This window comes from Scomber japonicus, chromosome 9 (assembly GCF_027409825.1).
Source record: "Scomber japonicus isolate fScoJap1 chromosome 9, fScoJap1.pri, whole genome shotgun sequence".
Classification (NCBI taxonomy): domain Eukaryota; kingdom Metazoa; phylum Chordata; class Actinopteri; order Scombriformes; family Scombridae; genus Scomber; species Scomber japonicus.
The window spans coordinates 15,494,078-15,512,886 of NC_070586.1; the positions used below are offsets into that span (position 1 = coordinate 15,494,078).

The window sequence follows — 18,809 nt, forward strand, 5'->3', positions numbered from 1 at the left end:
TCTGTCTGTATGCAACTCAAAGGTTTTACTGTTTCCGGAAAGGCAGATGCTCCTCAGGAAATTACTTTTTGAGCATAATATGATGAAATTATCTAATATTTTCTCTCTCTCTCTCTCTCGGTCTTATTTCTCCTCCAATCCCTATCTGCAGGGCAAAGATGAAGCTCACTTCTTTAGTGCTATGTCTGTTGCTTCTTTTGTGTCATACCCATTTCTCACTGGCCAAGGGTAAAAAGACTATCCCCACATCCAAACGGGGCAACACCAACACTAACTCAGGCAGCAAAAGTAATCAGGGCTCCAGCTCTCATGGAGGACACACTAAACAGTCTGGACAAGCTAATCAAGGAGGCTCCAATCAACACCCAGGCAGCCGTAACCAGCACCCGGCATGGGGGTCCCCATATGGTGGTCATGGCAGTCATGGTAGTTATGGTGGTCATGGTCGTTATGGTGGTTATGGTCGTTATGGTGGTTATGGTCGTTATGGTCATCATCGTGGTCATGGTCATAAAGGCAATTATGGTCATGGTGTTTTTGGAAGTTCTGGTGGTCAAGGTGGTCATGGCGGTTATGGTAATTATGGCTACCCCAACCAAAACCCAAACAACAAAATTCTGAGCCCTTACTACGGGGGCAGCCTTGGATATGGGGGCTACGGTGCTGGGGGCGGGTCTCCGTTTTCCCACGCAGTTCAGGATATGAATATGTATCCCAGTGACAAATCCAAAGGGTTTGGACGCAGTGCGTTCAGGGCAGCAGATGGACGGGTTATGGCAGGAGCGGCCGTAGGTTATGGGGTAGGAAGATTCCCTCGCCCTCCCTTCGACTTCAAAAACTCAGAGGAGCAGCACCACTACAACCACTACATGTACAAGAAATATGGTGCAAAGTCCAATGATACCAATGACTACAGCAGAGACTACATGTACGTCCCACCTCCTCAAACCTACGAAAGCTACATGGACTCCTGCATGAAACGAACAGACCTTCTGACTTCAGACAACCAAAAGCAAAAAAACAAATCAGCCATCACTAACTCAACCACTGTCGTCACCTCAGCTCCAGATGCTGGCCCGAGAAGCAGCAACACAACAGAGACCAACAACACAGCTGCAGAAAACTCCTCAACCTCTGCAACTCCAACTCCCCATCCTCCAAATCAGCCCTTAGCCAGTCCCATCACTCCAACTTCACAGGATGTCAGCAGCGATGAAAATGATGATGACACAGTCAGTATCATGGAGATCGGCTTTCCAGCGCTGATTAAACAGCTTAAAGTCAGGAAATGCGTGGAGCTGTACATGAATTACAATGAAAAGTACTTACAGAGAGTGGTGGCAGGGGTGCAGGGACTGGAGATGGGCTTGCGAGGGATGTTAGCAGTGGTCACCAGTGCTTTAGTGATGCTACTGAACAGCAACATGCTAACACTGCTCCATTAGCAGTCAAAGTGATGGAGAAATAGAGAAGTAAGGTGTTTTGCAGAGAATGTGTAGAAGGAATGAAGTAAATGGATGGAAGATGATTAGGGAGCAAGGTACTTTTTTTTTAGAACTGTTTCTATTGTGTGTGGATTTCCACTTAATGTGTTTTATATTTTGTTTAGCATCTTCTCTCATGTGCCTGACTGGCACCACACAGCTGGCACACATACTGTACCTCATGTTTCAAACATATATTCCAGGAAAGGAAGAGGAAAGGTTAGAAATGGATACATACACTCTTCCCCTTTCCTCTTCCGAGAGAGAAAGGGTCCATTAACTGCTCTAAGAGATTGATGGAAGGAAGGGTGGGAGAAATGTGGCCCATTAGCGTCCATTTGGATTTGACCCAACTGTCTCTGGTGAGACTCTGGGTCTGTTTTCACTCTGTAGCCTAACTGCATGAAGCCATATAAATTATGAGTGCAATACTACTCACATGTCTGTGTTTTTAATGTGTATTTCAGATTTTGAATCATTCATTTAGTCAAGGAAACTGTCCAGGATGGTTAAAGAAGGAGCTACGACATGCTCGGTCATGGTGGTGGATCTGTGTAAATAAAGTGCTTTGTAATAATGGAGATCTGCTTTAAGTGCAACATGATTACATTAACGTCAGGGGCGTTGGTGGTGGAGGACTGTCTGATTCAAACATAGTTGGAAAACAAGGAATAGTGATCCAAAACTATCCAATAATACTCAATGTCCAATATCCTATTAGCTAATATAACTAATATCAGTGTTTGAAACTGAGAAGTTTTACACTGAGAATGAGTATTTGTAATGAAATATTACACGTATTTCTTCATAGCTTAAAGCATAACCAGACTTTAATTATATATGGTCCACTGAAGTACAGAAATGAAAACCAACACAACAGACTATTACATCTGTTGTTGCTTTAATAAGACTTTCCAATGGTATGCATGCTGTTGTCCTAACTCGCCTTAAATTACTCACTTTTTAATCAGTGCAAAGCAAAAAACACCTTTTCTGCAAGTTGTTTGATGAAGATGTTTTTCCATGTGTATCGTCCTTGTTTTATACAATATGTTGTGTATTTTCTGATATTTTGTGTATTTTTCTATTTTATCTACTTGCCTCCCTCCTTTTTCTACTACCCAGTGTTTTGCCTCTCTCTGCCCTCTCAGGGGTAGCTTGTGTTGATTGCAGAAGTGTGCTTAAAGTTAAAAGGGGAGCTTGAAATGAGTTGAATGAATCTCCAAAGCTCATGAATGTTATTTTGCATTATCAGCTGATTTGATGTGAAATATTTGCACAATCATTTTTGTAATCATGGAAGCGCCTTTGTATATATAAACAATTTAAAGTTGCTCTGTGGAGTTTTAATTGTAATGAAAACCTATTCAATCATATTAAAAATCTCTAAGAGACACTTAAGAGTATTTCTAACAGCATTCAGTATACATTAAAAATTTGCTGTTATGGCTGTTTGTGTAGTAAATATGACTCACTAGTCCAATAGAAACACTGCTTCTGACTTCAATTTTCTCAGCTACAGAGAAGCATCACCATTAACAACATTTCCATCTTGAATTCTCAATTTAACACTCTCACATCCCCTCCGCTCTGCTGCACAGTTATGTCAACCCCACCGGATCTAAAACGAGAAGATTTACAGTGTAATGGCCCTTTATCCCTAAACTACAACTAGTCAAAAACTCCACAGGGTACCTTTAATGCAATGTAAACTGTATTATCCTGGAAGTTCTTCTGAGTCCTGAGTATGGACTTGCACTTTTTGCTTGTCATGTCAAATAAACTTATTAATATGCATTGGTGGATGTTTTTTTAAAAGTATTGCATGAAAAGCATAGTTTAAGATCAATTAAGGTTAAAAATATGAAGTGAGGATAAAAAAGGGTAACCCCAAAGATAAAAGAAAAAAATTGGAGTTACATCAAAGTTTGGATGGAAGCCATAGTTGAAATAATTGAATGATTCACAAATCCAATACAGCAATAGGCTAATAATATCTAATATTTAATTTAATTATTTCACAATAATTAACTGTTGTGATCATAACAATTTATTTAATTGTGTCCTTTGTGTGCATCTTGGACATTTTGAGATCCAGAGTTAATGATAATTATTTTAGGACAATGGTTCCTGTTTTCTTGAGATAATGGCATAATTACCTATAAAGAAAACATAATCTGTTTTTTGTAAAGATGATTATCCAGTTGTGTACTGAATCTGAAGTTAATTCTGGCTATTTTTCATCCTAAATCTGAAAGATGACTAACAGGGCACACAACTCGCACCAACCAGATGCTGGTAAAATATGCAAGAGGCTGGTAGGTTTGCTTCACTCACCAGCCAAAAAACTGACTTAAAAAATACATCTGATTAGAAGTGACTTGACAAACTAAGGCTGTGTGTTAACTGAAAACTAAAATTCAAAGTAATGGAAAGTCAAGTCTGTTGTAGCAACATCTCATATTATACAGGCCTACATGTGGGCACTGCTGCTGCTGCTGCTGCGTCATCACTTCTTTGTTGCATGAATACAAACACATACTGCATCAGATTTTAAGATGGTAGCGACCGTACAGTAAAGCACAGACCACATGGGCACTGCTGTGATCAGCCGTCATGATGTCATGAAGCTGAGATGTGATGTAATGCTGCAGGCTGTTAAAGTATCAGCTGACAGCATGAGTCATGCATGCGGCTGCCCTGCCCTTATTATGTTAAGTGCATTAAATGTTGACGGAAGAGAAACCTGTGTGGACTGCTGTATATTACACAGTGAAGTGTTGACGGAAGTTAACAACAGGACTTCCATAACATGACGGCAGATTTTCCACTTATCAGACCTCTTACATCATGCAATGTTAGCAATCATTGTAGTGTGAACGTCATTACAGTTGTCTAAAAAAATCGAAATTTGGTCAATTTGTCAATACCTGCTTCTTTTAACTTTGAAGCCAACATGGACGAAAGTCCTTAAAATGCTCAGAGCTTCTACAATTACATGACAATTAATAGGTGAACTCCATTAGCTGAGGAAGATTGTGTGACATGACTGAAAGCTCTAGAAAAGCTACTTAATGGACAGTGGCGGTGACATTGTTTTTCCACCTGAAAATGCATATAGAAATATATATGTGAACTTGTCTGAGAGGATCTTGTAGTGTTTATTTCAGCAGGTAACAGCTGTTTTGACTTCAAGAATAATGTGGAGAATAAGGGGAAACACAAATGTTTGTTCTAATTTTTTATTTATTTGTATAACAATATTAAACAGGGAAGAACAGTTCATATTTTAAGAGTCTACAAAAATGACTTAAAACATGCACATTATTTAGATACAAGCATTGTACAGTTATGCAGAGCATATAAAAGTAAGTTATATGAAATATTAACTTAGAAATGTCATTATTAAGTCTAAAGCTGCTCTCATAGTTTTGGTCCTGACATGGTTTCTTGAGGTAGACTTAACTACACATCTAATGTATTCCTGGTTTATATTCACAGAATGTGTCCTCTGCCAGAAAACGTCTAAAACCAGATTTACCATCTATATCGGCACCACCACAGTGATATGAGTGACAGAATATAAAAAGGCTGGCCACGAAAAATGGAAATGTGTCACACTGACATGCTGTAGAGGTTATATGGGTCAAATTCCTCCTGCTGACCTCAAAGGGTCACGAAACAAAGTCTCATCATCCAAGGGTCATATTATAGGTTATTTAACTTTAAAAACCAAACAGGGTTGATGACTGTCAGGTTGTGGGTTATGTTTCAGGGTTTAGTCGTGTCTGTTTTTGAGAAGCCAGCTCTGTCTCCAGCTCTACATAACTGCCACCCAGTGGCCCATCAGCAGTGACATCAGGGAGCCAATCACAACAATGATACTGTTGTAGATGGGCCCGCTGGACGCTCCAGTGTAGTACTCCATATCTCCAGAGCCCTCTGACTCGTAGCCAGGCCTCGAACCATACCCACCACCGTAGCCACCGCCATATCGTGGGTATCCGTATCCACCTCCATATCCGCCACCATATCCACCTCCATATCCATATCCACCTCCATATCCTCCATATCCTCCACCATACCCAGGGCGGCTCAGGGCAGACCCCAGCATTGATCCTCCTATGGCCCCTGCTGCAGCTGCTCCAGCTACCTTTGCTGCACTGGGGCCGCCGCTCTGGGCAGGGACCGCTCTGTAAACTTGACCACCACCACCACCTCCCCAGCCCCGGCTGGGGCTTCCTCTACCTCGGCCAAAGGACATGCCTCCTCCTCGACCACCACGCCGGGCCTCAGAGCAGGGTAACAATGTGGCGAAGAGCAGCACACAGAGGGCCACCGTGAAGGAGAGTTTCTGCAGGCCGGACATTATTTATGAAACCTGCAACAAGACATAAGAGACATAATGAGGAGGAGGATGGATAAATATTAGTTTGAAATTTTGTTACTTAAAAAACACGACTGGTTTTAGGCTGAAACAATTAAGCTGGATTGTATAAATGCTCTGAAATGATATCTGATTCAGGATTATAAAATAAACCAAGTTTATCAGAAGTGAAAGTATTCATAATGCAGAACTGACTCTTTCAGAAAGTCACATTATTAAATCTATACTAATTGGTATATTACTTTTGGCGTTTGGGCGTTTCCTTTGTGCCTGTACTATATAGCCAAGTACAAACCTATCTATACATCTACCTACCTACCTACTTATTGTTGCTGAATTAACATGTAAGCATCATTTTAATCTTTGTATCATTGTAAGTGGTTGTGTTTTTTTTTTTTTTAAAGTAACTTTAGCTGTTAAGACAGTGCCGTGGATCTGACAGCACTCACTGTTCAGACACATAACAAGCCAGATGAGATGTTCTCACAGCAGCTTTAGCCTGCAAGCGTGGTATTTTTACGTTGCTGACAAATGAAGAGCTGTACAGATCACAGCTCTTAATCCAGCTTTGAGAAACTGATTTTACACAAGCACAGCCTCTGCTGCAACGTAACTTGACCTGCAGCAGACTCGGGATCAGATAGCTTTCATAATCTGTAATACCTTTAATTAGGTCTGGCAGATGCAATCTGGCTCTGGATCTGTGGCCGAGACAGTCCAGGCATGAATGATCACAGCAGCCCTCTGATTAAAATAACTGCTTTTTAAATTAATGTTAAACCATAACCCAAAACTGAAACATAAAATAATAATGTGACTAACAGGATAAGTTTGTTTTAACGTCCATATTGATTCAAATTTGGCAAAAATAACAAACAATTGTGAAAACTACCAATACATTTAAGTGAAGTTTAAATAACAGTTTCTTATTCAATTTCTTGTCACAAATAATTATATTACAATAGAAATAATACAATAGTTCTGAAGTAATAGCTGATGAACTATATCCCATTGAGCAGCATGACATCATTTGCTCTGCTGTCAACAAACTGTACGCGCTCTAATCTGTCCTCTTAAAAGATGAGTTGAGCTATAATTACACGAGGTCACTTAGTTTGAGAATAATCCAAACGACTGTCGGCTATACAGCAACCCAGACTCACAGACAAGATAAAGCATTTCATTACAAGTTTCAATTCAATTTGAAACACTTTGATCTGCTTCCCGCTGTATTATTAATTATTCCTTCTGGAGATAGCAGTTTGCTCAGCAGTTGACTCACTAAATATACATTACATCCACCACTTGGAGAAATAATGCTTACAAATATAAGATTTCAACTTGCTGAACTCCACAGAAAAACTTTTATGTATGAATTTATCATACATCAAAACCACAGTTTCCTAGATTACAAGATGTCTTATTTTGTCCAACTATTTGTCCTAAAACCAAATTCTATTCACTTTCAATTCTATTCACAATTATTTAAAACAGAGAAAAGCAGCAAATCATCCCATGGAAGAAGCTGGAGCCATCAAATTGTTGTCATTTTTGTTGAAAGACTCAAAATAGTTTACATATCTCTTAATCAACTAAATTTTCCAGCTGTGCAATTCTAAAAAACAAACCTTACACTTGTCAGAACAAAGAGAGCTCACCTGTTGAGTTGCTGTGCAGGAAGGAAATGAAGCAGCACAGTGGTGCAGATGATCCTTTTCTTCAAACTGTGTTTTTTATCCCGTGTCGACGGCAAATGCAACCGAAGGTGTGTCCTCTGCTGTGACTCTGGTGTCTGTGAGAAAGTATGTTTCAGGGCTAACCTATTATCCCCCAGGCAGTCACCTAGAATAGATCACTCTGTCTCACAACTGCTCATTGGCTGAGTGTCCAGTAAGCTGCTGTACGACCGACATATATACCTGTGTGTGTGTTTCTAATTATGTCTGAATTATTTAACCCGCCCACTGATTGAATAAATCAGAACACTTGACTTTTCCCGAAGCTTCAACCATGACTAATGGAATATCTTGTTGAGCAATCTGGTATTAGACCTATAAGATTTTTAAATTATACAACAAGATTTAAAGATTATTACCTAACATGTCTGTTTTTCAACCAGGATGAGAGGGGATGGAGATTACAGATATATATATATATATATGTAAGTGTGCATCTTTTTCCAAGATAACATTTTTATTAAATAACAATCATTGTATGAAAAAAATCAAAACAATAACTACATTTTCCAAGTAGTAGCATGAGTTGTTAACATCTCAAAGACTAAAATTCATTCATTATTTTTGTATAAGAAACCATACAAAAAGCAGGCAAAGTCACTGAAAATATAACATGCACACTCTCAAGAGTCACATACGCACACACTTACACACACGTACACACACTTATGTCGACTCAGTTTAGTGTGTGCTGCACGGCGATGGAGACGTTGAACTGTACACACACAGATACGAGCAGACGTATGCAAAGCGCTGTACAAGTGGAGGCAAACTGTGCTGCGGCTCTGAAACGCTCATTCACACATTTACATCATTCTTTTATCAAAGATCAACCAGACAGCATAATTCACAGTCATGTAGATTTCACTCATGTGTGTGTTGTGCTTTTTTATGTTATTCTTTGTTGGATTTATAAGAAAAGAAAAAAAGAGAAAAAAACAACAAATGTGAATTTTCTTACATTTTTTTGTACAATCAGTGTAATGTCCAACACGTATCAGGAGTCAGTGTGTGGAGGAGGAGGAGGATGTTGAAATGTATAAAAACAGGATTTTACTGTGCTTTTAAAATCTCCACATGACATCTTGTCATCTTAATAAGGCAAATACTGCACATCACAGGAAACGGGACTATACACCAGAAAACCAACATGGCTCAAAAGTGTTGAACTCTGTTGGGATGGATCATTTTTTCTATATTCTTTAAAGGAATAGTTCAATTTTTTTCTTTTTTTTTTGCAGAGAGTTAGATGAGAAGATCAGTACTACTCTTATGTTTGTACTTTAGCTTAGCTTAGCACAAAGACTGGACACAGAGGGAAACTGCTAGCTTGGCTCAGTCCAAAAGGTTACAAAATCCACCTGTTCTAGTCTCTGCTGGAAGCCTCCCAGAGATGATACGACTAGAAGAAGTTACCTTGTCAAACCAAGAAAATAATCCCACATATAAACCCAGTAAAACCACAAATTGACGTTTTTATAATTCTTTTTCTTTTTTTAATGGATTAAACAAACAAGACAAAAACGTGTTAATGGTGCTGGTGGGTAGATTTTGCTATGTTTTGTTATCTTCTAGCTCTTTCCAGTCTTTGTGCTGTATGTGAAGCTGTATTTCATGTATTTGCGAGCTCTTTTAAACTCAAAGCCTAGATATTTTTATGAGGTCGTCCAGCTTATGTGATCTTGTAGTGAAGTCAGATTTGCATAAGAGGCTCATTCTGTTTCTGCCTCAGATCTCTGGTGGAAATTTACCCCGTTGTGATTGTTTACACTGTTATCCTAGGATTAAAGGTAATCAATTCACCCGTCTGACGTCTGGTATTCACATTAAGGTCAGGGACAGAATCACATGCCACACTAAATATGTGGTTTACCTGTTAAACTGTACCTGGTCTATTTTTAAATGATGATAAACTGTTGTGGTATTTTAATAATCACAACCACAGCTTGATAGAACTACCTTGAGTTGTACTGGATACACCTCCATTGTACTATAATTAATGGGTTCAATGACATTTCATTGGCTTTTTTCTTATTAAATGAACGCAAGTTGTGTTGTTTTTTGGTTGTTTTTCATCCTCTATTTATTTGTTTTACATTTTAGTAACCTATATTATGTGATTATGGCTCCCCCTTCTGGGAAAATTATTTACCTCACCTATGTATGTGGATTGTGAGATTGCCAATACACACAGTGAAGAAATGCATTTTGCCTGAAACGTCCATGTGGTAATTAAAAAGCCAATTTAGAGTGAATTCTAATCTGTCTTTTTAATTTTATGCTTCAAATAATACAAACCTGAGTGTAGTGTTTGTTTTATCATCTAACACTCAGCAAGAAAATATCAAAAATGTTGAACTATTCCTTATACTTAAATCATAAAATGTCTTTAACATTCAGTTTGCCGACAGAAAACAGTTGTTGAGACATTTGTCAACTTAAGACCACAAACAGACTGATGGAAACAACATAAGCAGATGATCTGTTCCCCCGGTCGCCAATAATCTCTGCAGTGAACTTCTCAGCTGCAGTGTCATGGAGGGGGTCAATTTTATTCCTTCAATTACAAAATTTAACTGATTTTTGAACAGCAGGGACCGTAAAGGCACCCAGTGCATTGTGGGGCTTTTAAAGCTTTTGTGCTTTTCTACACAGTGAAAAACTTTCAAAAATGCATTCAGAGTTTGTGTTTTTGTGCTTGAAAAAACCTTTTAACAGGCACTTTATTTATTGGTTGAAAGCAGATACTTTATAGTATCTGTTTTCAGCCTGGAGAGGTCAACTGAAGACAGGATGTCACATTTTAGGCTCATTTTACGCAGCACTGCAACAGAAGAGGAATGTCTTTCTGTGTTTACTGTATGTGGTGAAAGAGAGGAACAGAGAGAAGACGACAAGAAAGGCAGATTTGACTCATTACGTCATCAGGATAGGAATGTCGCTGAGATGGAACCAACATGCACACCACGGGACATGTTAAAGTTTTGTTTGTAAGTTGGTAGTCTGGATGATTTGGACAAGATCCAAAACAGAAACTGGATAATAGCTGAATCACATACATGGGTTCCTTGACAGCTGATTGTTGATTAGTCTCTTGGTCACAGATGGATGGAGGATCTGATGCTCTGTGAATGATTTGGACATTTTGACGTGGTGGAGGGGAATCCTCTCTTGGAGTAGATCACATACATGCTGCCCCCTCTGGAAGACAGCCGAGCTGCTTCTCAATTATACACCGCAGGTAGTTATACCTGCAAGTACAAGCAGACGCATGGAGAGAGGTTAAGATACATTTGATAGTAATTGTCGAGCTGTAAAGATTAGTCGATTGACAGGAAATTAATCGCCATATTTTGATAGTTGATTCATTGTTTTTGAGTAATATTCACGAAAAATGCCAAAATTAGAGAACTGGTTAACCCGGAGAACTTGTCAGGAGTTTGGGATGTTTTATGCAGGAACACTTTTACTGCTTGATTGAGGAGAACAGAGTGACAATACAAGTGAATCATTGTGTAAAGTCACTCCATTCTGCTGTCTACTTCCTGACAAGATTATTTAAACCCTGCACTGAATCCTTAGACCTTAGTACCTATAAATAAGGTCATTCTTCACACATCTGTTCCTCTATTAGTTATTGAACTATAAACAAGACACTGTGTTGATTAGAGTTAACTGAAGTCACATGTTACCTTGAGACAAGTCTGACAGCATATCTCCACCTGACCTTGGTTAATATAGAAGACAGCACAGCCTTATCAAGACAGCTGCATATCACAAATATTTCCCTGACACCAGTCTCTTAAATGTGACTATCTTCTGTTTTGTTATTCCTCTGTGAGAGTAAACATCTTTGGGTTATGGAGAAAACAAGAGATTTGAGGATGTCATCTTGGACTTTAAGAAATAATGATTGTCATTTTTCACCATTTTCTGACATTCTATAGACAACTTGAGATAATATTTAATAGATTAATTGTCGAAATAGTCGTTAGCTATGGTACTAAATAAGTGCAATACTCTGCAGACTCCTACTTGGTCATTTATGTAAGGTAGATGTAAACTGAATCTGTGGTCATTAAAGCCAAAACAAATCTGAAGCTTTGAGGTAGATTATAAAACTTGTCGTACCTTCTTCTGAGTTTCTGCACCTCTCTGTCTTCCTCTTCCTTCAGCTTGGTGATGAAACTCTGCAGGACAGGCATCTCAAACTTGATATACTGCGCCACCTGGTTGGATGGAAGAGAACTGTCATGACGGAGCACAAAGAGGGAGGCTAATGTGTGATACAGCATGCCTGAGACATTGACCGAAGTGATTTACATCATATGTGACTTCCTCTCCCAGGTCTTCTTCCATGAGGAAAACTTTGCAGACCTGCTCACATGGACCCTGTATTATTCTCAGCACCAGAGGATAGTCACTCCGCTTCAGCTTCACACGCTCTGAAACATTAACACAGTCACAAATGTATTTATTAACACAACAGACTATATATATACACATGGCCACTGGCCACTCATGAGGTACACCTGTGCAATCCAATACCACATCTGCCATAAATTCTACTTTTACGAAGCTTATGGCGGAGCTGTTTTATTGGATTGCATTAGACTGCACAGGTGTTCCTGATAAAGTGGCCAGTGAGTGTATATATTATGTGTGTTATCTTATGCATAAACACTCACCTCCGCTTGCATGGACAAGGTACAGCGCAAAATCATCCGGGCTGTTTTCAATTTTAAACTTATTGAGAAGTACTCGCAGCACCTGAGGTGTTTTCATGCAGCTGTTGATCCGAACATTAGTCACCGAGCCGAAAGCGGGAGTGAAAACAGATGTCTGAAAGATAAAAAATATTAAAACACTTCAACAATTTAACTTCCTACAAAACTTGTTATTAGTAACTCAGTTTATGACAAAAACAAAACAAAAAAAAAAGCTGCCAACACAGCATCTATGTGAAAATGTACATTATTTGCAGTATTTTTGGGGAGCTGTGGACAGACACGCAGAGGTGTTTTCACCTTATGGTTGTAGAAATGTCCATTGATGGAGAAGCGATGTCGTCGTATCTTCCTCTGGTCACTCGGTGACCGTCGTTGGCCCCGTCTTAAAACCCCGGCGTCACTCTTCGTCCTGAGGAGCTGAGCTGAGCTCTCATTGTCTTCTGTTCAAAGAACAACCATTATCTTTTATTTATCAGTTATCATTCAGTTATTATTCAGTGTCTTTAACATAAATATAACTTTTAAAAAGTTGACCCACATTTAAATAAAGGGCCTACAACACTGATGGTTGTTTATGTGCTTGATATCATTTTTAAAAATAGCTTTTATACTTTCAAAGACTGATATCTTGACATTAAATTTAATCATATTGACATTATAAGAGTAAACATAACCTGCACAGGACTGTAAAGAAAACTGGTATTTCTGAAGGAAATGAAGCTAATATAAGCGAGAAATGTGGTGATCCTTTGCCATATGTAAACCTTGAAATCCCAATGTGGAAATAATACATTGTCTAAGGTGTGAAGAAACTATATTAGAACTGAGCTAATTTGATTTTATTGGCCAATATTTTTTAAATTTTTTGAAATCTTGACAACTGAAGACACAACACGGATACAATATTATTAAATGATTAAAATGACTGAATCTATATTGTAGCTATAGGAGAATTATAGGTTTCTACACTGCCATTAAATCCACTCACCTTCTGCCTGTTCTTCTGTCATGTCGTTGTCCTCTATTTGGCTCTCAGGTGGCGTCACTTCCACTGTGGGCGGACTCTGCTGCTGCGTTGTCTGTTGACCGTCTGTGTTGTTTGGGCAACTTAAGACACAAAACCAGAGGGAGGTTAACAAGAGTAAGAGAGGGAAAGAGTGGAGTGGCAAAGGACAACAAAATATAAAACTATAAAGAATACCGGATTAGATATTTTAAAAATGTAATTGTTACTTATTTTAATGACACTTCTTGTAAATGTAAAAATATTTAATGTCGAATGTATTATAAGAAGCACTTTGGAGGGACTTTATCATTGTAAACACTGCCACAGAGTTTATGTAACCACTTATACACCACACATGTACATCATATCCATGTTGATCAGTTTCAACTTTTGACAGCTGTTCACTTTTTGCAAAAGCAGCTTTTCTGTGTTTGAGATAGGCTGCTCCCTTTAATATTTTAAGTAACTTTGCTTTGATATACCAGCAACATTAGTACAGATTATGTGAACTCTCAGTTTAAGACGCAGCCTGAATGTTTCTTTGAAAAACTGCACCATCAAAACCTGATAGCCAGATGTGTTTTATGAAAGGAAATGCCGCTAACTGGCATCCAACCTAATAAGAAAACACCTTTCCAGCTGAAGTTGTAAAGGGAATATTGTTATATCTTTTTTTCATGAAGTGTTTATGTTATTTTCCTTGCCGCTATTTAAGTTCTAAAACACCCAAACATCAGCTGCATGACCGTGAGGCGTTTTCTCTAAGAATAGCTTTATCTGATGAATGAGATTACAGAGCTGAAAATGGGGCTTCAAGCCTATTGACACAAATTGATGTGTGGTAGCTTGAAGCAAAATCCAAAACTGTGAATGGGGCTGAAATGTTCAGTTTTGTCTATGTACTGTCATTTGGTGTTTGAAAGATTTAGCAAACTGTCGAAATCAGGTATGTAATTCTTCTAAGGAATTTAGTCTGAGACATGAACACAAAATTAAAGACATTTGTCTCATTTGACAATAATTAACTTCTCTGCCATTTCTCATAAAATGAACCAAACGTAATCTATATTTGACCCCAGCTGACCTGACTATATACCACTGTTTCCGGTCAGTGAAGTGTAACTGGATCTGTCTGGACCTCTTACCCTTGACTGTCCAGATTGCAACCTGAGTGCCAGGATGTAGAGGAAGGTGGAGGTCGAATTCGCTCGTGGTCATCCTGCATCTGAAGCCTGATTGGTCGACGCAGGCCCCAGAAGATATTCAGCAGGCCTTCCACGATCAGCTCCCCCTCTTCCTGTTAGGAGAGAGGAGCTGTGATCAATACACACACACGCAAAAGTACATACAATGGACAGTTATTACCCCTTTGGGCATCAGCCTTAATGGGACAGTATATTAAATTGCAAATGAATGCAACCAAAAGTAAAGGCACCAGCAGGCAGACAGACAGTGGTGTGTGGTGGAGACATTCAGATACTTACACACACACACACACACACACACACACACACACACACACACACACACACACACACACACACACACACACACACACACAGACACAGACACAGACACAGACAGAGAGAGAGACCATGGTCTCTTCTGGGGATATTACATTGACTTATATTCATTTTCTGCAGACTTACCCTAACCCTAACCTTACCCACTGACTCAAAAATGAGCCCTTTTTCCAATTGGGGTCACAGCTTTTGTCCCCAATTAATTGGTCATAAGTTCCCAAAAATAGCCTATGACAGACCATACACGCGCGCGCACACACACACACACAGACACACACACACACACACACACACACACACACACACACAAACACACAGAGTTGTAATCACCAACCTCTCTGTTCCTTAGCTGTAGGTTCTGTCCTTCATAGTAGAGGTTGTACGTCTTAAGCTGTGAGAGGATGGTTGCTCTGGAAACAGAGATGTTGAATTACTGAGGAAATAATCTGCAAAAAAAACCCTGCACATCTCAATGTGTAACAGATGCATCCGAGGAAGATGCAACTTGAAAACAATGAGAAGAACTCCCACTCACTGTCTCACTTACTGTAGGACGGAGTATTTATTAAATCAAATGTTCGCTGTTAGTTCAAGGTGCTTGTCAGTCAAAATATTTCTGTATTGCGTGCGTGGTCTGTATTCCACTGATTGGATGATTGAAGCAGCTCTTATGTATATATATATATATGTATATATATATATATATATATTTCCACTCTGGTCTTCTAATGAGAAGCCACCACCCTTTGATTGGTTAGTTCAAGGTGCTCGTCAGTCAACCTTTTTCTGTAGTCCTCTGATTGGATTATATATGTTGTATTGGATTTAATAACTACTGCATTAAAATTAAGCAAGTGACTACTAAACTAAAATCCTTAACTATCATGACATTTATGTAGGGATAGGGGATATCCTTGGCATCATTAGCAAAATATATGCAAAAGGTATTGGAGCTTCATTTTCTAACAACCTACCATGAGAAGCCACCACCTTTTGGCAGCCAACAAGTTAAGTGTAATGAAAAATGTTGTAAAGAAATTGGTATGAAGTTCTGTCTGAAAACTTGTATGAGCGGGTGAGTCAAACAGTCTGTACAGTTTGTTTTTTTTTACACATCCATGTGAGCCAGAGAGCTCAGTATTTAATCCTTACTTGCTGATGAACTTGTTCTCTCCTAGCTGAATCATGTCTTGTGCTTCATCCATTCTCAGTAAGCATGGGAGGCGCTGAGAGACAAAGAGACAACACAGAGTTAATCAATCTCATCCATCTGATTCAGTCTCATGACTCCTCATGACCAGCAGCACAGACACAAAGAGGGCAGCCCCAGAGAAGAGGAGGGTGACTGCAGGGAGAAGAAGAAGAAGAGAAGACTACTATTTCCTTCCGGTAGTAAGCAGTTAAACAATCACTATATCGCTCTACACAATCAAAACATTTGGTGTGTGAGATGGAGTGAGACAGCTGCTCCACACTCCCTTGTCCTCCTCATGTCTACACTTTTTTCCCCTTTTCTGTCACCCTTTAATTCTCTCCTCATGTCTTTCCCTCTCTTTTACACATAAACACACACACGTACACACACACACACACACACATGCAGCTGTTTTAAATGGCATCCTGCCACCACCCCTTCCTTTCCGTCGTAGCTGAAGGAGTGTGTGTTTGTCTTTGTGGGGGCAGAACAGAAGCCCTCGGAAAGAGGCGAACAGGTGCAGCACACATGGGCCACCCGCTGAGCCAAATTATTTCAGCTACTTAAACATTTATCTGTGAACATGCTACGAGGAGCAGACTTCATAAGCACTCATCTATAATAAATGTATCTTTTAAAAAAAAGTCTCTGAAATCTGACAGGACATGTGGTTAAAGAATTAAAGACATGTCAAAACTCATCTAAGAGGATTCATCTCAAACTGTTGAAGCATGAGTTTGAACATTTTACTACCTGAAAGACTGAGATGAATCTTACTTTCTCTGAATCCTCCGCTCTCACACACAAAACTGGACCATACCAATGTGTTTGTACATTCAGCTCCTCCTTAACTACATATAATTAATATTTTTGAAGACCCTTTTTAAAAGCAGGCTATGATTATTATTATTATTTTTTTTTAAATATAACCTTTATTCAATCTGGTAATTTCACTGAGTTCAAGATCTCAGACCAATACGGCCAAAGAAGCTCACTAAATATCAGAAACAAACATCACTAATCAGATTTGAGGTTAAAAGTTTAAAAGGAAATGGGTTGAGAAATTGAAGTTTTAAAGCCTCTGTGATTCATCCCACTTATAAAGATGGAAAGCAATGGAAGACGATCCACCAGAGTTCAATATTTTTCAGAGGTGTAGAAGAGTTTTAGATTTTTAGTCATACTTAGCGACACGGCTCTATAAACAGCAATGTTGGTCAAGAAAGATCTAAACAGTTGATGAGTTGATTGCCATGAAATTTTGTCCTGATATTCATAGTTTGTTAGAAGATTAATCCTTGTGATGTACTTGCTTGACTTCACTTTTAGGGACAGCAGCAGGTCAAAGATGACTGGATGGATTAGCACCAAAACAAAACCAATGTGGTTTACCACAAGACATCTAAACTAATGACAGTTAATTTAGTGCTATTTAGCTCATATTAGCATGTTAAGCTAAACTTAGATGGTGAACCTGACCAGCAGCTTGTTAGTTTAGCTCAAAGTACCGCTGTAGTTAAGTATATTTTAGTATAGCTGGCTGCCTAATATAGACACTAGCTTAACTGTAGACCCTTAGCAAACTTTTTAAACATGATTATGTTAGGAACTGACTGTCCTCACTGTTACTGTTGTGTAGTAATACAGCTGAAGGGCAAAATGTCATTACTTTACAACAGCATTGTAAGGTAAGAACATTAATGTACACTAATGTTCATGTTCATGGAACACTAAACTGAAGCAAGTTACAATTTTAATAGCTTTTTATATTGTATAGAAATCAAATGAAACCAATTTGAAGTAGAAAGTAGACTAAACTAGAGCCCGACTGATATATATTGGTGTCAGTGTTTATGCTGTTTGATATGTGCCGAAATATTTTGTTTAAAGATATATTATCAGCATTATATATATATATATATATATATATATATATATATATATATGAGCATTCCTCTTTATTCAATTGTAATATATACATATTAAATTCCAAGTGAAGTTTCCTGTTTCAGTGCACTGATGTCATTTTATAAAAAATTAAGTTTATCCTTAAACTGTAAAATATCTTGCCTTCATTAGATATCTTTGTCGCAAATGTTTGGTAACCAAATTTGAGGGGCCACTACAATAAATGTGTGTTTATGTTTATATTCTGTATATGTAAGATTATTGGCCGGTATATCAATATCAGAATTATTTTGATCCCTAATATCTGTATCGGATCCAAAAATCCAGTATCAGTCGGCCCCTTGACAAAACATCCATCTCTCTAAGAGAGATTAGAATAGTGTGCTTTTTAGCAGACGTGCTATGTCACTGGTATGGCCATTTAAATCTTTGTTTATAGGTCAACGCCTTCTTTCTTAAATCACTATTTCAGTTTTCTTTAAATATTATCTCAATAACGGTCAGTCCCTCGATAATACATGAACTATAGAAACATTCATAGAGAGTAATTATAGTATAGGTTTCTGTTAGAAGACTACAGGAGGACTTACCGTAGTGAAGACTTTGATCGTGTTCAGTCACCAGGCAGAGGGCGCTGCAGATGTACAGACAGAGATTGTAAGGTTAGACAGGTAGATGCTGCATGTACCCACAGGTATCAGCAGCAGCTGTTTGTTTCCAGCGGCCCACTGCAGGGACGGGGTCTTTTCCTTGTAGCTAAGGACAGCAAACATACAAGGAAGAGCGGGGGCGTTTAGAAGGAAGTGCTCCCCTTCCGTTAAAATCACTTCCTCCTTTAGC

The 18,809-nt window shown here is 38.7% G+C and overlaps 3 protein-coding genes across 3 annotated transcripts; 1 reads left to right on the forward strand and 2 right to left on the reverse strand.

Annotated features, from left to right (window-relative positions):
• Positions 1-158: 158 nt before the first annotated feature.
• On the forward strand, positions 159-1,445 carry prnpb (prion protein b). Its single transcript, XM_053325518.1, has one exon. The coding sequence runs from the start codon at positions 159-161 to the stop codon at positions 1,443-1,445; it is 1,287 nt and encodes a 428-aa protein (XP_053181493.1).
• Positions 1,446-5,304: 3,859 nt separating this feature from the next.
• On the reverse strand, positions 5,305-5,853 carry LOC128364899 (acanthoscurrin-1-like). The gene has a single exon (XM_053325519.1). The coding sequence runs from the start codon at positions 5,851-5,853 to the stop codon at positions 5,305-5,307; it is 549 nt and encodes a 182-aa protein (XP_053181494.1).
• Positions 5,854-10,146: 4,293 nt separating this feature from the next.
• rassf2b (Ras association domain family member 2b) lies at positions 10,147-18,667 on the reverse strand. The gene is made up of 10 exons (XM_053325134.1): positions 18,560-18,667; positions 16,019-16,092; positions 15,201-15,276; positions 14,489-14,640; positions 13,326-13,444; positions 12,635-12,777; positions 12,296-12,449; positions 11,931-12,052; positions 11,739-11,836; positions 10,147-10,858 (listed from the first exon to the last, which is right to left on the reverse strand). The coding sequence occupies exons 2-10, from the start codon at positions 16,069-16,071 to the stop codon at positions 10,789-10,791; spliced, it is 987 nt and encodes a 328-aa protein (XP_053181109.1). The 5' UTR covers positions 16,072-16,092; positions 18,560-18,667; the 3' UTR covers positions 10,147-10,788.
• Positions 18,668-18,809: the final 142 nt, after the last annotated feature.

Bases quoted from the DNA above. Each gene is read 5' to 3' on its own strand.
- LOC128364899 (XM_053325519.1), bottom strand. From the start codon at position 5,853: ATGTCCGGCCTGCAGAAACTCTCCTTCACGGTGGCCCTCTGTGTGCTG.
- rassf2b (XM_053325134.1), bottom strand. From the start codon at position 16,071: ATGGATGAAGCACAAGACATGATTCAGCTAGGAGAGAACAAGTTCATC. The intron at 12,778-13,325 runs GTGAGTGGATTT...TTCTTTGAACAG, and splicing joins GACAGAAGAACAGGCAGAAG to AAGACAATGAGAGCTCAGCT. The intron at 11,837-11,930 runs GTAAATCACTTC...CCATCCAACCAG, and splicing joins GAGAGGAAGTCACATATGAT to GTGGCGCAGTATATCAAGTT.
- prnpb (XM_053325518.1), top strand. From the start codon at position 159: ATGAAGCTCACTTCTTTAGTGCTATGTCTGTTGCTTCTTTTGTGTCAT.